The sequence below is a fragment of the Manis pentadactyla genome, chromosome 10 (genome assembly GCF_030020395.1).
Source record: "Manis pentadactyla isolate mManPen7 chromosome 10, mManPen7.hap1, whole genome shotgun sequence".
Lineage (NCBI taxonomy): Eukaryota > Metazoa > Chordata > Mammalia > Pholidota > Manidae > Manis > Manis pentadactyla.
In genome coordinates, this window is record NC_080028.1 from 11,999,216 (window position 1) to 12,012,427 (window position 13,212).

Genomic DNA, 13,212 nt, shown 5'->3' on the forward strand with positions numbered 1-13,212 from the left:
ATTACAGAGGGAATAGATTCAGAATTAGGTAACATAATTATAATTTCTTGCTGTGATTGAGAATGCATGTGTTCATCTTTGAACAATGAAATCACAGTTGTCAGACTGTGGGTAAAGTGCCTCTTCACATACAATATGGCATGTTGTGCTTAATTTTGTGAAAGTAAATCGTCCTATAGCTTGTCTTTCAGTAGGAAATTAATGATTTGTTCATCTAAGATGCTCAGGGACTGCCCTGGAAATAGCTGTTACAGGATAATTAAGATCAAGCCAGGGCAAGAAGCTCTCTTGCTTAATAAGCAGAACAGTAAATCATCATTTTGCAGTATAACACTGCAGTAGAGAAACAGTGTATAAGTCTTACATTTTCTCCAGTCGTCCCCAGACTCACACTCCTCGTGCTGTCGCCCACCTCCGGGAGCTCCGTGGGCCGTCCCAGCCCGTGCTCTGGGCTCCCCAGGCGGGCCACACGGCATCACAGCCTCTCGTCAGCTGCCCCTTCTCCCATTACATGTCCGCTCAAAGCTGGAGACTGACCCTTGAACTAGGTTGAAACTCAGCCATGTTCCCTGCAAGACTGTTTTGTACCTTCACCAGACTTTAGCTTTAAGCATTCAAAGGGATCAGTAGACTTTTCTTTGTAAAGTGTTTTATTTAAATTTTATGAAATTTTAAAAAATTATGTTTGAGTTACAAAGTTTGGATAGACTTATTCAATATATTTGTTTTCCTATTTAAAAAACAATTCAAGTAGTGTTTTGTGGGCCTGTTCTGTTGATTTTTACCAGGTGTTGGGTTGTTTACTCTGAGGTATGACAAAAAGTTCTGCCAGCATGGTTGGGTCAGAGCTGTGAGGTTATCTGATTCATTTCAGGGTCACTTAGAGGAAGCCTAAACACCAGTCGGGTGGTAATATTAGGACGTGTTCTAAGGTGAAATATTCATTTTGCCTCTCAGTAGCAGGTCTCTGCTCCTGCATCTGGCTCTAGGCCTACGAGATGAAGGCAGCAGTGCCCACCCACCACCATTCTGTGAACACATTTGTATCCCTGCTGGCTCTACATTCTATTTGTTCTCACAGGGGGCTGGAAAGAAGGTTTAAGACTTAGTTTCTCATAGAAACCAAATTCAAATGTGACCAAAACAATCTCAAATTGTAGTGAATCACTGGCTGCTTGGGAACTGGGGTGTTAGCCCCTTAAATGCCAAAGGCTGAGTTTTAGGTCTTTTTCTTTTTAATTGAAATGTTTCTAGAATGTTACATACTCCCAGAATGTTCACACATATATCCTGTATGTAGTATATTCATTACACGCTGAACATAGTATATCTGCCCCTTCATGACGGGCAGTCTGCCATGTTAATGCCCTTTCCCTTTCCCCTCCCCACGGATGTCCCTGCACAAGGTACACATGCACCCACAGTGTTACTGATACTACCGTGCGGAGAGCACAACGCCAATAAAATTCTTATTAGCACTTGTCCTTTTTGTCATTACTTTTGTGATATTGTAACCTGTGGCATGTATGGAGGAAGATGTCAGAGACTTCCCCAAAACCCAAACTTTAGAATTATTTAGAAGTGTTTGTATTTGGGGTTGCCTTTCTTACAAATACCCTGTCAGGAGTAGAATGACACCCCATATACACACAAAAACTCCAGCACAGCTTTTCAGGTCTCACCAAAGTGCCCTGCTTTTTGCCATGTCCCAAGAAGTCTTCCAGGATTCTCACTTGGGTCCTGGGACTCACTGCCCAGAAAGCTCCGTGAGGGTCGGGTGCTGGGCCCCTGGCCGGGGAGGCATGGCAATGCCAGGTGACTTAGGCAGGTTCGCTTGGTCACGGCAGTCAGAATGTGTGACATGCAGTGATACTAAGGGTCTGCTGCACTTGTCCCTCATTCTTCACGTTGTGTGTTCTCCAGAATTATAAATGTGCATACAATTTTGTGTCTTGTGTCCTTACTTAATACCAATTATTCCTATTCTTCCTTATCACTGTAGCTGCATGCTCACCTCTTCTCTTACCACGTCCTAGTGTGAACGTGCTGCATACTGTGTAACTTCGCCTAATTTGGGGCCATTTAAGTTGCTTCCAATTTGTCCCTGTTATAAATAGTGCTATGTCGGCTATCAGGCCTTTTCTGTATCGGCAGTTGCTTTCCTATATTTTGTATAAACTTTGGAAAAATGTGGCCTACAGGTCTGAAATCAAGAGCCGGGTGTTGGTTTGCTCCCCCAGCCCCAGAGCAGTCCCTCCCCTGTGGTGCAGCTCACTGCTGCCCTTGGCCGCCCTTCTGGGGGTAGTCTCCAGGGTCCTCTCTGCCATTTGCTCCTCTGTGCCTCATTTGTGGCTTGGAGGCAAGCCTTCTGCAAGCCCCCTGGGCAGTCGGAGAGTTCCTTCCCTTCGCAGGGGCATACAGGGAGTTGTGGGGAAGCAGCCGGCTCTGACGGCCCAGGGCAGCCTTAGAGTCCAGCTCTCAGTCACGTCGCACCTTGTTGAAGGCAGGGCTGCTGTTCTTTGTCTAGACTGCTGCTCCTTTTACTCTTCAGACCATTTTCTTAAGCTCAGTCTCTGAACTGCTTTTAAAAAGTACATGTGTCCTGTCAACATACCAAATTTATCGGTTAGGTAAATTGATCTTAAGCATGTGTTGGGATTTATTGTTAGCAAGGGAACCAGCAGGTGGCCACAGTTTGCTGGTAAAGAGGATATGGAAGTGGGAGAGGTACATAGCTGAGAAAGAGAACGCGACATAAGCAGCTAGTGAAAAATAGACACTCAGTTTCATAAAAGTGTGTCCGCATCAGTTATTGAAACAGAAGTCTGTGACAGGATGACATGAGGTGACAGGTGGGCCAGCTGAGAACAGAAGTCCAGAGGGCACCAACCAGTATGTTCTAGTTTTCACTGGCTACTTAAAGCTGCGAAGATACAGAATACAGCCTTCCCACGTCTTCGTTAGGGGACGCTTGCTTCCGTGCCATGGTACTGATGCAGATGGGTCAGAGAACCACAGGTTGGTGGCTTGAAGTGCCTGCATGACTACAGCCAGGTGGGACTTGCCAAAAATGACTTCTGATGGGGACTTACATATGCAGTTCATTTAGTTTGAAAAACACAGGGTTAGTGGTGATTCAGATCAGCTGCAAACAACAGACGACCCCCCCCCCCTACAGAACAGCAGCTTAAGCAAGATAAGTTTATTTCTTGCTCAGTACAACAGAAAGCCTAGGGGAATAAGCATTCGGAGGCTGGGTAGGCGTGTCCATGAGCACTGGACTTGTCCCTGACCCTGGGGGGTGTCCTTGATACTTCAGAAGAGGGGAGAATGCAGAGCAAAAGGCAGATAGCAGCAGCGTAAACACTTGCCTGTGTTCTTGTTTTTATGGCAGGTTTAGAGAAATAGCTGGATCTTTAGAGGCAGCACTCACAGATGTACTGGAAGACGCGCCAGGTAACGTTCTTTCACCAGTAAATGACAGAGGCCACTAAACGCGTTAAGCGCGTCCAGTCCGCTAGACCTTGATAACCCCAAGGGTACTTTACCTTTTCCTACCGTAAGTAAGTTAGACCTTAAAGACCTAGTTTAACTTCTGTTTTTTTTTAAGAGGCAGAAAGAAATCATCTTTTTTGGTTTATAGAGCTTCTTCTTTAGAGGGATGACAAAAAGGATGCTTTCAGAATATATGAAGTGGACATACACATTCGTTTCCATTCCTGAATGTATCATGTCCAGGGGATATAGACTCGTGTGTGCTTAAGTGATTGGCCCTTTTTATAGCAAACTGGCTTCGATCTGCTTTCCTCTCAGGCCGAGGGAAAGGTCAGGACGGTTCTGGCCTCCCCGGGGATGACTCTCAGCTGGGGCTCCTGCCCTAGGCTTCCAGAGCTCTCAGCCCCAGTCCCGAGCTGCTGGGCAGGTGGCAGACATGGTCGCATTCCTTCCAGCCTCATTACTCCTGTTGTAGTAATTCCTAGGGGCCACTCACACATATGTGGCCATTTCTGTAATCACATAGGTCACTAAGCTGTTCACTTAAATTTCTGCTCTCCTCCATAGAGCTAAGTCAGCCTGCACGGCACTATTTTAGCCTCAAAGTGAGTTTCCATGTCTTTGCCAAAAATGGTCATATGTAATTGACTTGCTGTATGTAAGTATGATGTTCCAGTCAGGGAGGAGGAGAGTAACAAATGAAACAGGACAGGCTCAAACCAAAGTTCAAACCCTTGCAAGTGACCGTCACCCCAGCTCATGTTTGTTGATTTGGTGTGAAGTACCTATTAACAGATTATTTCTGAATGTTGTGTATGTTTAACATTTATGAAATGCCTGGGAGGTAGAATCAGAAAAATGCACGGCTGCGAGAGCTGTTAAGGTGACATGGATGTGGCCCCCTGGTCGTCCGTGGCACCTCCACTAGCAGTTTCACTGACCATTTGAAGTTCAGAATGGCACTTCCTTCACTCGTGAATCATACGTTGAAAGTGACTAGGTTGTAGCCCGTAATTGACTGAGATCCCTTAAATGTTTGGTTCTTCCCTCTAGCCGGAAGTTCGTACTGCCTCTTGGCGTCTCACAGAACATGGAGCAGCCTCCAGAGGTGCTGGTCAGATCAGATGTTCCTGCCTCTGCTGGCGCCCCGTCTGTGGAGGCTCACGCTGCAGATCGTGGCGCGGTTCTCGGTGTTTGTGGGTGAGGTGAGCGCCGGCCGTCAGGAACACACTGTTCCCTGGAGGAGGAGGGGAACCGCCGTCCCCACGCAGTGTTTTCATGGAAGGAGCACAGGCAAAATCAAACCTTCACTCTGCCACTTTTTAATTTTGTGGTCTTGGGAAAATTAGCTCTGAATCTTAGATTCTGCATCTGTAAAATAGGAAAACAGCTTCTATATGTGGTTGTTGTGAGAAGTAAAGAGGTACCTGTTGGCCGACTGGCTGGCTGAGTGCCCAGCAGATGCCAGGGGGGCTCAGTGCCAGGCGGTTTCTTCCTTCCCTGTTGCCATCCCTCTGCTCAGAAGGGTCTTAGCAGACCGCCCTGCCCACGTGGCCACCTCTGCAGAGTACTGTGGGATTCCTGGGACGCGGTGGGGTTGGTGTGACTACTCAGTTAGGCCTCAGCTCGCCAAGTCATCCTCCTACGTCTCTAATAAATTATTTTGCCTTGAACGTTCATTATCCCAGGCTTTGCTTGATGCCAGTTTAATTCTGTTTGGTTGTCCTGTGTGACACATCATGCAAATAACACTTCTGTTGTTTGTATTATGTTGTTTGTATCCAAAAGGAGGTTTGGATTTTGATTTGTTATCCTTATTAATTAAAATGGCAAATTTATTAAACAAATTCAGTAAATCATTTACCTAATAAAGTTAGTTAATCTTTACAGACCTGTGGTGTTCCAGAAGTTAACTTGGTGTTTGGCTGAGGGGCCTATCATTTCATTTTTGCCTGTTCCTTTTTATGACTAGAAAGTAGATGCAAGTTCAAGGGCGGTAAGTGTCCATGGGGTCATAGGTCATCCTCGCATCTCCTGGTTCCTCTTGTTCTTTTGTTAGTAAACTTTTATTGAATACTCAGAAGGCAGCTGGCACTTCGTGCTGAGTTGTTGACCCATGTGTATAAATGCTCATGTGTCTTGCTAGTGGAAAAATATTTAATCATGGAAATCCTTTTTCAGCTTTTACTCAGGCCCATCTCTAATGAAAATGCTAAGGACATTAAAAAGCCTTTGGTAACTGGCAGCAAAGACCCTTCTGTCACCCAAGGAAACAGTGAAGACCAGGGAAGCAGCCCTTCTGAGACAAAACCTGTAGTTTCCATTTCCAGCACTCAGCTGGTGTACGTGGCCGCAGACCTGATCAAGCTCCAGGAGCAGGTAAGCCTGCATCCCAGAGGGACTCTCAGGGCCCGGTTCAGTGTTCACAGAAAGTAGGATGTGCAAAGACAAGAGGCCATAGGATCGTGGGGCCGAGGGGCCCCTCGGCAGAGTACCTTGTTCAGCTCCCCTTCAAAGTGTGTCTCCAGATCTCCCTGCAGGCGTGTCCTCTCCCTCCCTGCCTAGCAGCCCAGTCAGTGTGGTTCCCCTGGAGCTCTGCCTCCTTCTCAGGAGCGCTGGTGGAAGCACATGGCGAGCACCTCCCGCCCCGCCCTTGTTTCATCAGCTCAACTTAGTCTGTGCAGGCGGGATCTTTAGTGGGTCGGTCTTGATCATTTCGGTTTGACTTACCCAGGTATTTCCTGGTTAACATCAAATCTTCAGTCATACTTTGAAAGTGCTGAACTATTAAAATTCTTTGCAGTTTTCTCTGCGTAGGTCCCATGCTTTTGCTTTTGCCACCGAGAGAGCTTTATGGGATTGATCTGTGTCTCAGTGCTCTGAGACAGAATGCTGCTCTCCTCGTTTAAATATTTTGTAATGCTTGAACAAATATTGTATGTTTTGAGCAAAATCATCTTTGTCATGAACCGTTTTGGTACTGGGACAAGCCGTACAATAGGAAGTGATCTGCTTATTCTCTGGGCCTGTTGATAGCCATGAGCTGTGCTGTTTTCCCTGCTGTGGGATTCTTTTACAGGGAAAGCAAGAATGATGGATTTTGCTGTCTTCTCATGAAAACTACTGAGTCCTGAGTAGTTTTGTCATTCAGTAACAATATTCTGGAGTTCATACATGTAAATAGAATTGCCTCCTCCTCTAATGTATGAAAAGTGACTAAATACATAAAGTGCATATTTATTTCAGCTTCCAGAACTCTTGGAAACAATCAAGCCAAAACTTGAAACGATTGGCTTTAAGAATTTTTCTTCTATCTCAGGTAAAAATGAATCCTCAGAGTTCAAGAAACCTTTGAATAAGAAAACATGATAAAATTGTGGATACTGTAGGATATATTTAAACTAATATTTGCTTCTCTAGTTGTAAATCCTTAGTTGTTTCTATGTTCTGTTTTCTGATTATAACTTCCCTAAGTGAAATGTTTTTTTAATTCTAATAGTTGTATTTGACTTCTTACAATAAGCTCCCATGTGGGTGTGAGCGCAGTGGTGAGACACGGTGTTCTATGTCTCGGCAGCGGCCCTGGAGGACTCGCGGGCGGCTCTGTCAGCCTGTGCACCAGCCCTGAGCGGCAGGATCATCCGGGACTTGAGTGAGTCTTGCTTCAGTTTCCTGAAAAGCGCCCTGGAGGTTCCCAGGCTTTACCGAAGAACCAATAAGGTTAGTACCATTCATTGAAAAGAATTTTGAGGTCAGGAAATGCACTGTGTGAAAGCCATGGGGCAGGTGGGGGACACGGGAGGCAGAAATAGGTTCCCAGGGGCAGCCTGAGACAGACTTAATCTGCCTGGCTCAGCAGAATCGCACTTGCGAGAAGCCGCTCCACAGCGGGCAGCCAGGTGCCTGGTGTGGGCAGGACGGACTTTTCCTGGATGCTGGTGGCCTTTAGGAAAGTTAGTACTTTCAGAAGAAACCACTTTAATAAAATAGTTTAAATCCTGTACTTTTTTTTTGTCTCCCGTACGGTGTCTGAGGGAATCTGAGCTGACCTTGTCCCCTTGGTATCATCACAGCGAGTGCCCACCTGCCCCCCTCTTCCCCTGGGTAGGATCTGGAGAGCTGCCTTAGGGACCAGTGAAGGCATGTATAGGATGGGGAGCTGCGGGGTGCGCGGACGTCCCGAGTCAAATCCTGCGGCTCCCCCGTTGTGCAGAGTGGGACTGGGGAGCTCAGGTTGCCAGGGTTTCTGTTCTCTCTGCTGAGCTCTCGTTTCCAGGTGTTTATGCTCTTGTCGCTCTTGCTGGATCTCACTTGGTCTTCCCTCTGATTTCTTCTTTGCAGCTGTAGACTCAGATTTTAGGCAGCTTACTACTAAAATCACTTTCAGGAACTGAACATCTCCTCAGACCCCGTGCTGTTCCGGAGTGTCCCTGGAGTCGTACGGCTGCACTGGCTCGGGCAGCCTCAGCACTGGGCTCCGGGCGGGGCGGCACCTGCTGTGTGTGCTCTGCCCCCTGGACACAGGGCTGGGATGCAGGGCGTGGCCCCTTTGCTGAGCTGAGATGGAGTTCGTCCCCCTGTGGCTCTTCTTTCCCTTTAAAATCTGAGACCACTTCCGTACGAGTACCTTGTCCCCTAACTTTCTTTTCCTGGTCTGTCTTGAAGCTCCACTTAGAAGTAGGAGAGAGGGACCTATTTTATACGGTCAAATCCTTTTTCTTTCTTTTAGTAATCTACCAACTTCCCCTTTCCATTCGTAGGATGTCATATTTGCCAGATTCTTCCCTTGTGTGTCAGACACTGTGCTAGAAACTTCCCACACACTCTCATTAGTCCTGCGAAGTGGGTGCTGGCGTCCTTCCTCATAGGCAGACAAGCCAACACTAAGAGAAGCCAGATCACTGTCCTGAGGCCTTCGCTTCTCAGATGGTGGTCTGCTGGCCGCCACCACTAGCAGCACTTGGGGGGAGCTGTTAGACACGTTCGGGGGCAAAGCTCAGCCCCCTGCGCACGCACTCTGAATGAGACCAGCAGTGAGTGGGCGAGCCGGGTCACGCAGCCACCTGGACGCGACACGAGCGGAGGCGGCGCTGAAGGCGACTGAGCTGTGGGTGGCTGGCCCGGCACCCGAGTCTGCCCGCCCCAGACGTCCTCGTCCCCCACTTCACTCTTCTCGGCTCCCTCCTTTCTCCAGGTGTCTTTCTGTAGACGACATTTGTGTTGCTTTTTGCGAGGGATGGAGGCTGGGTGTACCTCAAAACCGGTACATTAGCAGTGCCCTTTGGGACCTGAGGTCTCAGTGACTTACCGTTCATCTCCTTTCTGTGCGCCTCTCGCCCGTACCACCGTCGCTCCAGGAGGTGCCGACCGCGGCTTCCGCTTACGTGGACAGCGCTCTGAAGCCACTTTACCAGCTTCGGAGTGCACACCAGGACAAGCTCAAACAAGCGGTGATTCAGCAGTGGTTACGAGGTGCTCTCTCTGAGAGCACGCATAAGTAAGTGACTCCAACGAGGGCTCTCCCAGACTTTCTCAGAAAAGATGCCGAGACCATCAGAGGCTCGCGTGTGGATGAGGTTGTGAATTGCTGTGTTGCGGGCCAAGTCCCCGGGTGTAAGCGCTCAGTCCTGTGTGAACGGTTGAGCCATTCCCACTCCATTCCCCTGCCCAAGGCCGTCCCCGTCAGCCTGGACTGCAGCCAAGGTGGCCAGGGCTCCCACCGGCCCTGGTGTCTCCCAGGCCGCACCCCTTCCGGGGGTCCAGGCACATCCTGCCAGCCCTGGGCAGGCCTGCCCTCCTCTGCCCTGGTGCCATTTCATGCCGGCATCTCTCCCCAAGTTCCAGGCATGTCTGTCCTTTAAGGTCCTTCCTCTCCTCAGCTGTATCAGCCCCAAATGGCTCTGATCATGCCAGACAACCAAAGGACTTAAACCCTGGCGAGACCGCTGTACTCAAGGAAGTGAAAGCATACGTTTTGAAGTGTAATTGCAGCTGATAGAGGATCAGTGTCTAAAACCCTGCAACCCTTGAAAATAGGAGGAGGTCTTCAGAATCGCTGCGGTCAAATGTCCCTTCATTTCCAATTCAGGTTACTTTTTGCCAAGTGCCAGCAACAAGTGACATCAGAATTCACTTGTGACAATAAGTGACTCAATTTTTTGTTGAATTTTGGTCAGTTTCGCAATAGTATTTTATTTATTTTAATCACTTGTGAGTTCAGCAGGATTTGTGGGTTAATTTAGAGCATAATCATGAATCATAGAACTGTTTTTGTGAGCAAATGTATTCCAAATGCCAAGTAACCAGCTTGTAAGCAAACTTTTTTGAAATATAATGCATTTATAATTTGCAAATTGCATTGAGACTATTTTGAGGACAATTAGTTTTATTGAAATTTTGAAATGTTTTTACTCTTTAACACATGAATTGTTCCTAGAACTGATTGTGACTGAAATTTGTTACTTGTAATTGGAGAGTGAGATACACCCATGATACAGTAAAAACAGGTTGGCCTGTGATTTTCTTTCAGGACTGAAATTTTAAACAGAATCCACATACGTATTTCGTAAGTGCTGAGAGAATGCAGTGCTAGAGAGTCAAGACCCTATTTTTCTTTCAGTCTTAAGAAACATTAAATATTTACCAAAAACATTAAATGTTTTCCATGCCAAATTTATTGGAAATGAGTATTTATCCTATAGATCTCTTCTGGGTCCGCCAAGTCGGCCAGTTTCTTTGTACACAAACACCCCTGACTGTTTCAATGTGCTCAAGGTACCACGAGACCGTGTCCGACGTTCTCAGCGCCGTGCGGAGAATGGAGGAGAGCCTGAAAAGGCTGAAGCACGCCAGGAGGCCCGCGCCCGCTGCCCCCGCCGGCCCCCGTGCGGGCAGCATGAGCGATGACGACAAGATCAGGCTGCAGCTGGCCTTGGATGTCCAGTACCTAGGAGAGCAGGTAACCCACGAGCCACCGCCACTTCCAGCGCCTCCGGGATGGAACTCTGGCCCAGCGGCCACGGGGCGGTTCTCATGAGCCCAGAGGTGCTGCCGAGCTGAGGGCAAGGGCCAGGGCCCTGCACACTTGAAGGGGTGGAGGATTTGTACCCAGGACTTACGGGAAAGAAAAGACAGGAAACTGAGATCCAACCCTTTTGAGGTCCAGCGCATTGATGTTTGAGGCAGCTGACATTTGCCCAGGTCGCTGGTGCTCGGGGTCATGACACCTGCTGACGTGTGAGCTCACGGAGGTGGCGGCCTGTCTGTCCACTGCTCGCAGAGTGCCTGATAGCGCTCGCTGCTGTGTCAGGGTCTTTTTAAGTGTTTGCTACTTGGCTTAGAGTAACTGGAAAAGCATTAGCCCCAGGGTGTCTCAGGGTGGCCCCGGAGAAATTGAGCCCAGATTTGCTTCCCTGCCTGGGTTTTGTAGGTTTTCTAGAAAACACAGATTTTAGAGTCAGTGTAGGATGGATATTAATATACGTGTCCACGTGGGGGCAGGTGTGGATCATATGCAGGGCCTTGCTTCCTCACAGAGGGGACTTGTCTCGAGTCTCATAAAGATTTTAGATATTCAGAAACTGGCTTCTAAACTGTTTAGATTTACTCTATAGCTAGATCCTCAAGGAAGACCTTTTGGCTAGGGGAAGTAGAAGTATGACATTTCTATCAGAAGATGTTGGCTTTCTAGGTCAGTGAGGACTCCCTGTTACACATCAGAGTCATCTCTGAAAAGCTGTTTGCTCTGAGGTGTATTTACAGAGATGTTCTGGCAGAGAAGTCTGCTGATGTTTTTGTTTCCCAAGGGAGACTTAACAGCCTCCTTACCAGCGCCAAAGTCTGTTAGGAAGCAGGGGTGATGAACAAAAGGAAAGAGGGGGGCGCTGTGGGCGGCGAGGGGGGAGAAGAACAGGCAGGTGCCAGTCTCCGGGCCGCACTCACCCACCGGTGCCAAGCGCCTGAGGCAGATTTCTCCAGATCCTCCTGTGCAGGTGCAGGTGTGTGCACACACAGGTGTGTACGCACAGGTGTGTGCTCCTGTGGTGGTGGCGGTGGTAAACATCAGTGGGAACATTGTGTGCTGTGCCTGGGTTACCAAGATTTTCCACAGTTGTGCCAAGTGTTTCATTCATCAGATTCTAAGAAAAGGTTGTTGATGACATGTCAGGAAATAAAGAGCTCAGGCCAACACTTTTTTGAAAATTCTCCACTTAAAAAATAGTTCAGTTTATTGTTTCTCTCAGTGTGAACTTTCTATTCCAATGCACAGAAGAGGCTTTTGTCCTGGTTTGCATCCAGTTTGACGGCCAGAGACAAATTAACATACCGGCTTTTAGAATGCTGGGTGTTTGGCCCCAAAAAGTAAAGTCTTGTTTATAGTAAGGAAGTCCTTTTTCTAAAGGAAGAAGTATCCTACCAGTCTTCAGGGAGCTGTTTTCCTGGTTTGGTAGAGGCTGGAGGTGGGTGTTGGTCTCTGAGGGTCTCTTTCAGATTCAGCACAAACCACAGTGGCTGTTTATTTTCGTGGCCTTTGCAGATACAGAAGATGGGCCTGCAGACAGAGGACGTGCCGAGCTTTGCAGCGCTCTCCGAGCTCGTGGCCGCAGCCCAGGAGCAGGCGGGGGCTGAGCAGCCTTAGGCGGCGGCGGCTGGAGGTGGGAAGGGGTGGGGGGGCCGCCCCCGGGGAGGGGCCGCCGGCTGCCCGCAGCTCCTCTGCACACCCAGGTCTTTCACCTGAAAAAGAACACAAAAGCCTTTTTCCATTGTATGGAAGATCGTTTTTAAGACATTTGAAACTTTATACTATAGTTTACAGAGCAAATCATTTTATTTTTATTGTAAATCTTAGCATGGAAGAGCTGATTTCTAAAATCTGATTAAAGTAAATATATCCGCACGGATGTGGGATGTCACCTCCCTGGCCCTGCCGCCCAAGCAGCCGGGCGGCCACAGTGAGGACGCCCCTCCCCAAGGCAGAGCCACCGCGCCCCACCAGCTTGCTGGCAGGCCAGGGGTGGCCCAGTCTCCGGCAGGTGTTCAGGAGCAGACCTCAGACCTGGGTCAGGAGCCAGACCAGCAGGGAAGATTTATTTCCTAAATAAAGGGAGTGTCTGCCGAACACATGTGTGCCTTTTATTTGTGAATTCAGCACGGGGCGACCCCTCCTCCCTCTTGCGCTGTGAGGGCACTTTTCCCCTGGGTAGACGCCTCCCTCTGGCAGGATCTGCTCTGGGCAGGGTCCTGTCCGTCTTGGGCCTCCTTTTGGGTGTGCGGGAATTCTGTGCCACGGAACGATAGCAAATGCTCCTGCCCATGGGGTCGGCAGGCCTGTCCTTCCTGGCAAACAAAGCCTGGCCCCAGGAGGAGGGAGAGTGTGGGGACCAGAAGGTGGTCTGTGGGGCATGGGTGCCGAGTGAGGCTTTGGGGTGAGTGGGAGCAGGGAGTCCCACTCCCCCAGCCCTGCGTTCCTCTGCACGCAGGCTCTGCCCAAAGGCTGGCTAGATGGGCGGAAAGGGAAATCAGTGCTGGGAATTCAGCAGATGGAGGAGTGAGCAGGAATGGTCTGTCCACAGCCCAGCGACCAGGCAGAGCTAGGGAAGAAAGGGGGAGCGTGGAAGAGGGGCTCCAGGAGGAGCACTGCGGGCAGCAGGTGGGGGCCTGAGTCACACACGGCCCCTCCTGTTGCCAGCACACACCTCGCGCCGTGCCCAGGATGGG

At 49.0% G+C, this 13,212-nt stretch overlaps 1 protein-coding gene across 5 annotated transcripts in view; it reads left to right on the top strand.

The window, feature by feature from the left end:
* Positions 1-12,613, top strand: part of COG2 (component of oligomeric golgi complex 2) — a 40,519-nt gene extending 27,906 nt beyond the window's left edge. For 4 of the 5 annotated variants that reach the window (XM_057486419.1, XM_057486421.1, XM_057486420.1 and 1 more), the window contains 8 exons: positions 3,395-3,456; positions 4,549-4,700; positions 5,677-5,874; positions 6,742-6,814; positions 7,073-7,215; positions 8,853-8,992; positions 10,270-10,453; positions 12,032-12,613. In XM_057486419.1, coding sequence (XP_057342402.1) covers positions 3,395-3,456; positions 4,549-4,700; positions 5,677-5,874; positions 6,742-6,814; positions 7,073-7,215; positions 8,853-8,992; positions 10,270-10,453; positions 12,032-12,133 — 1,054 coding nt within the window. In that variant the 3' untranslated portion in view covers positions 12,134-12,613. The remainder of the gene's footprint in view (positions 1-3,394; positions 3,457-4,548; positions 4,701-5,676; positions 5,875-6,741; positions 6,815-7,072; positions 7,216-8,852; positions 8,993-10,269; positions 10,454-12,031) is intronic. The other variant, XM_057486422.1, reaches the window with a different exon arrangement.
* The last annotated feature ends 599 nt before the right edge of the window (positions 12,614-13,212 follow it).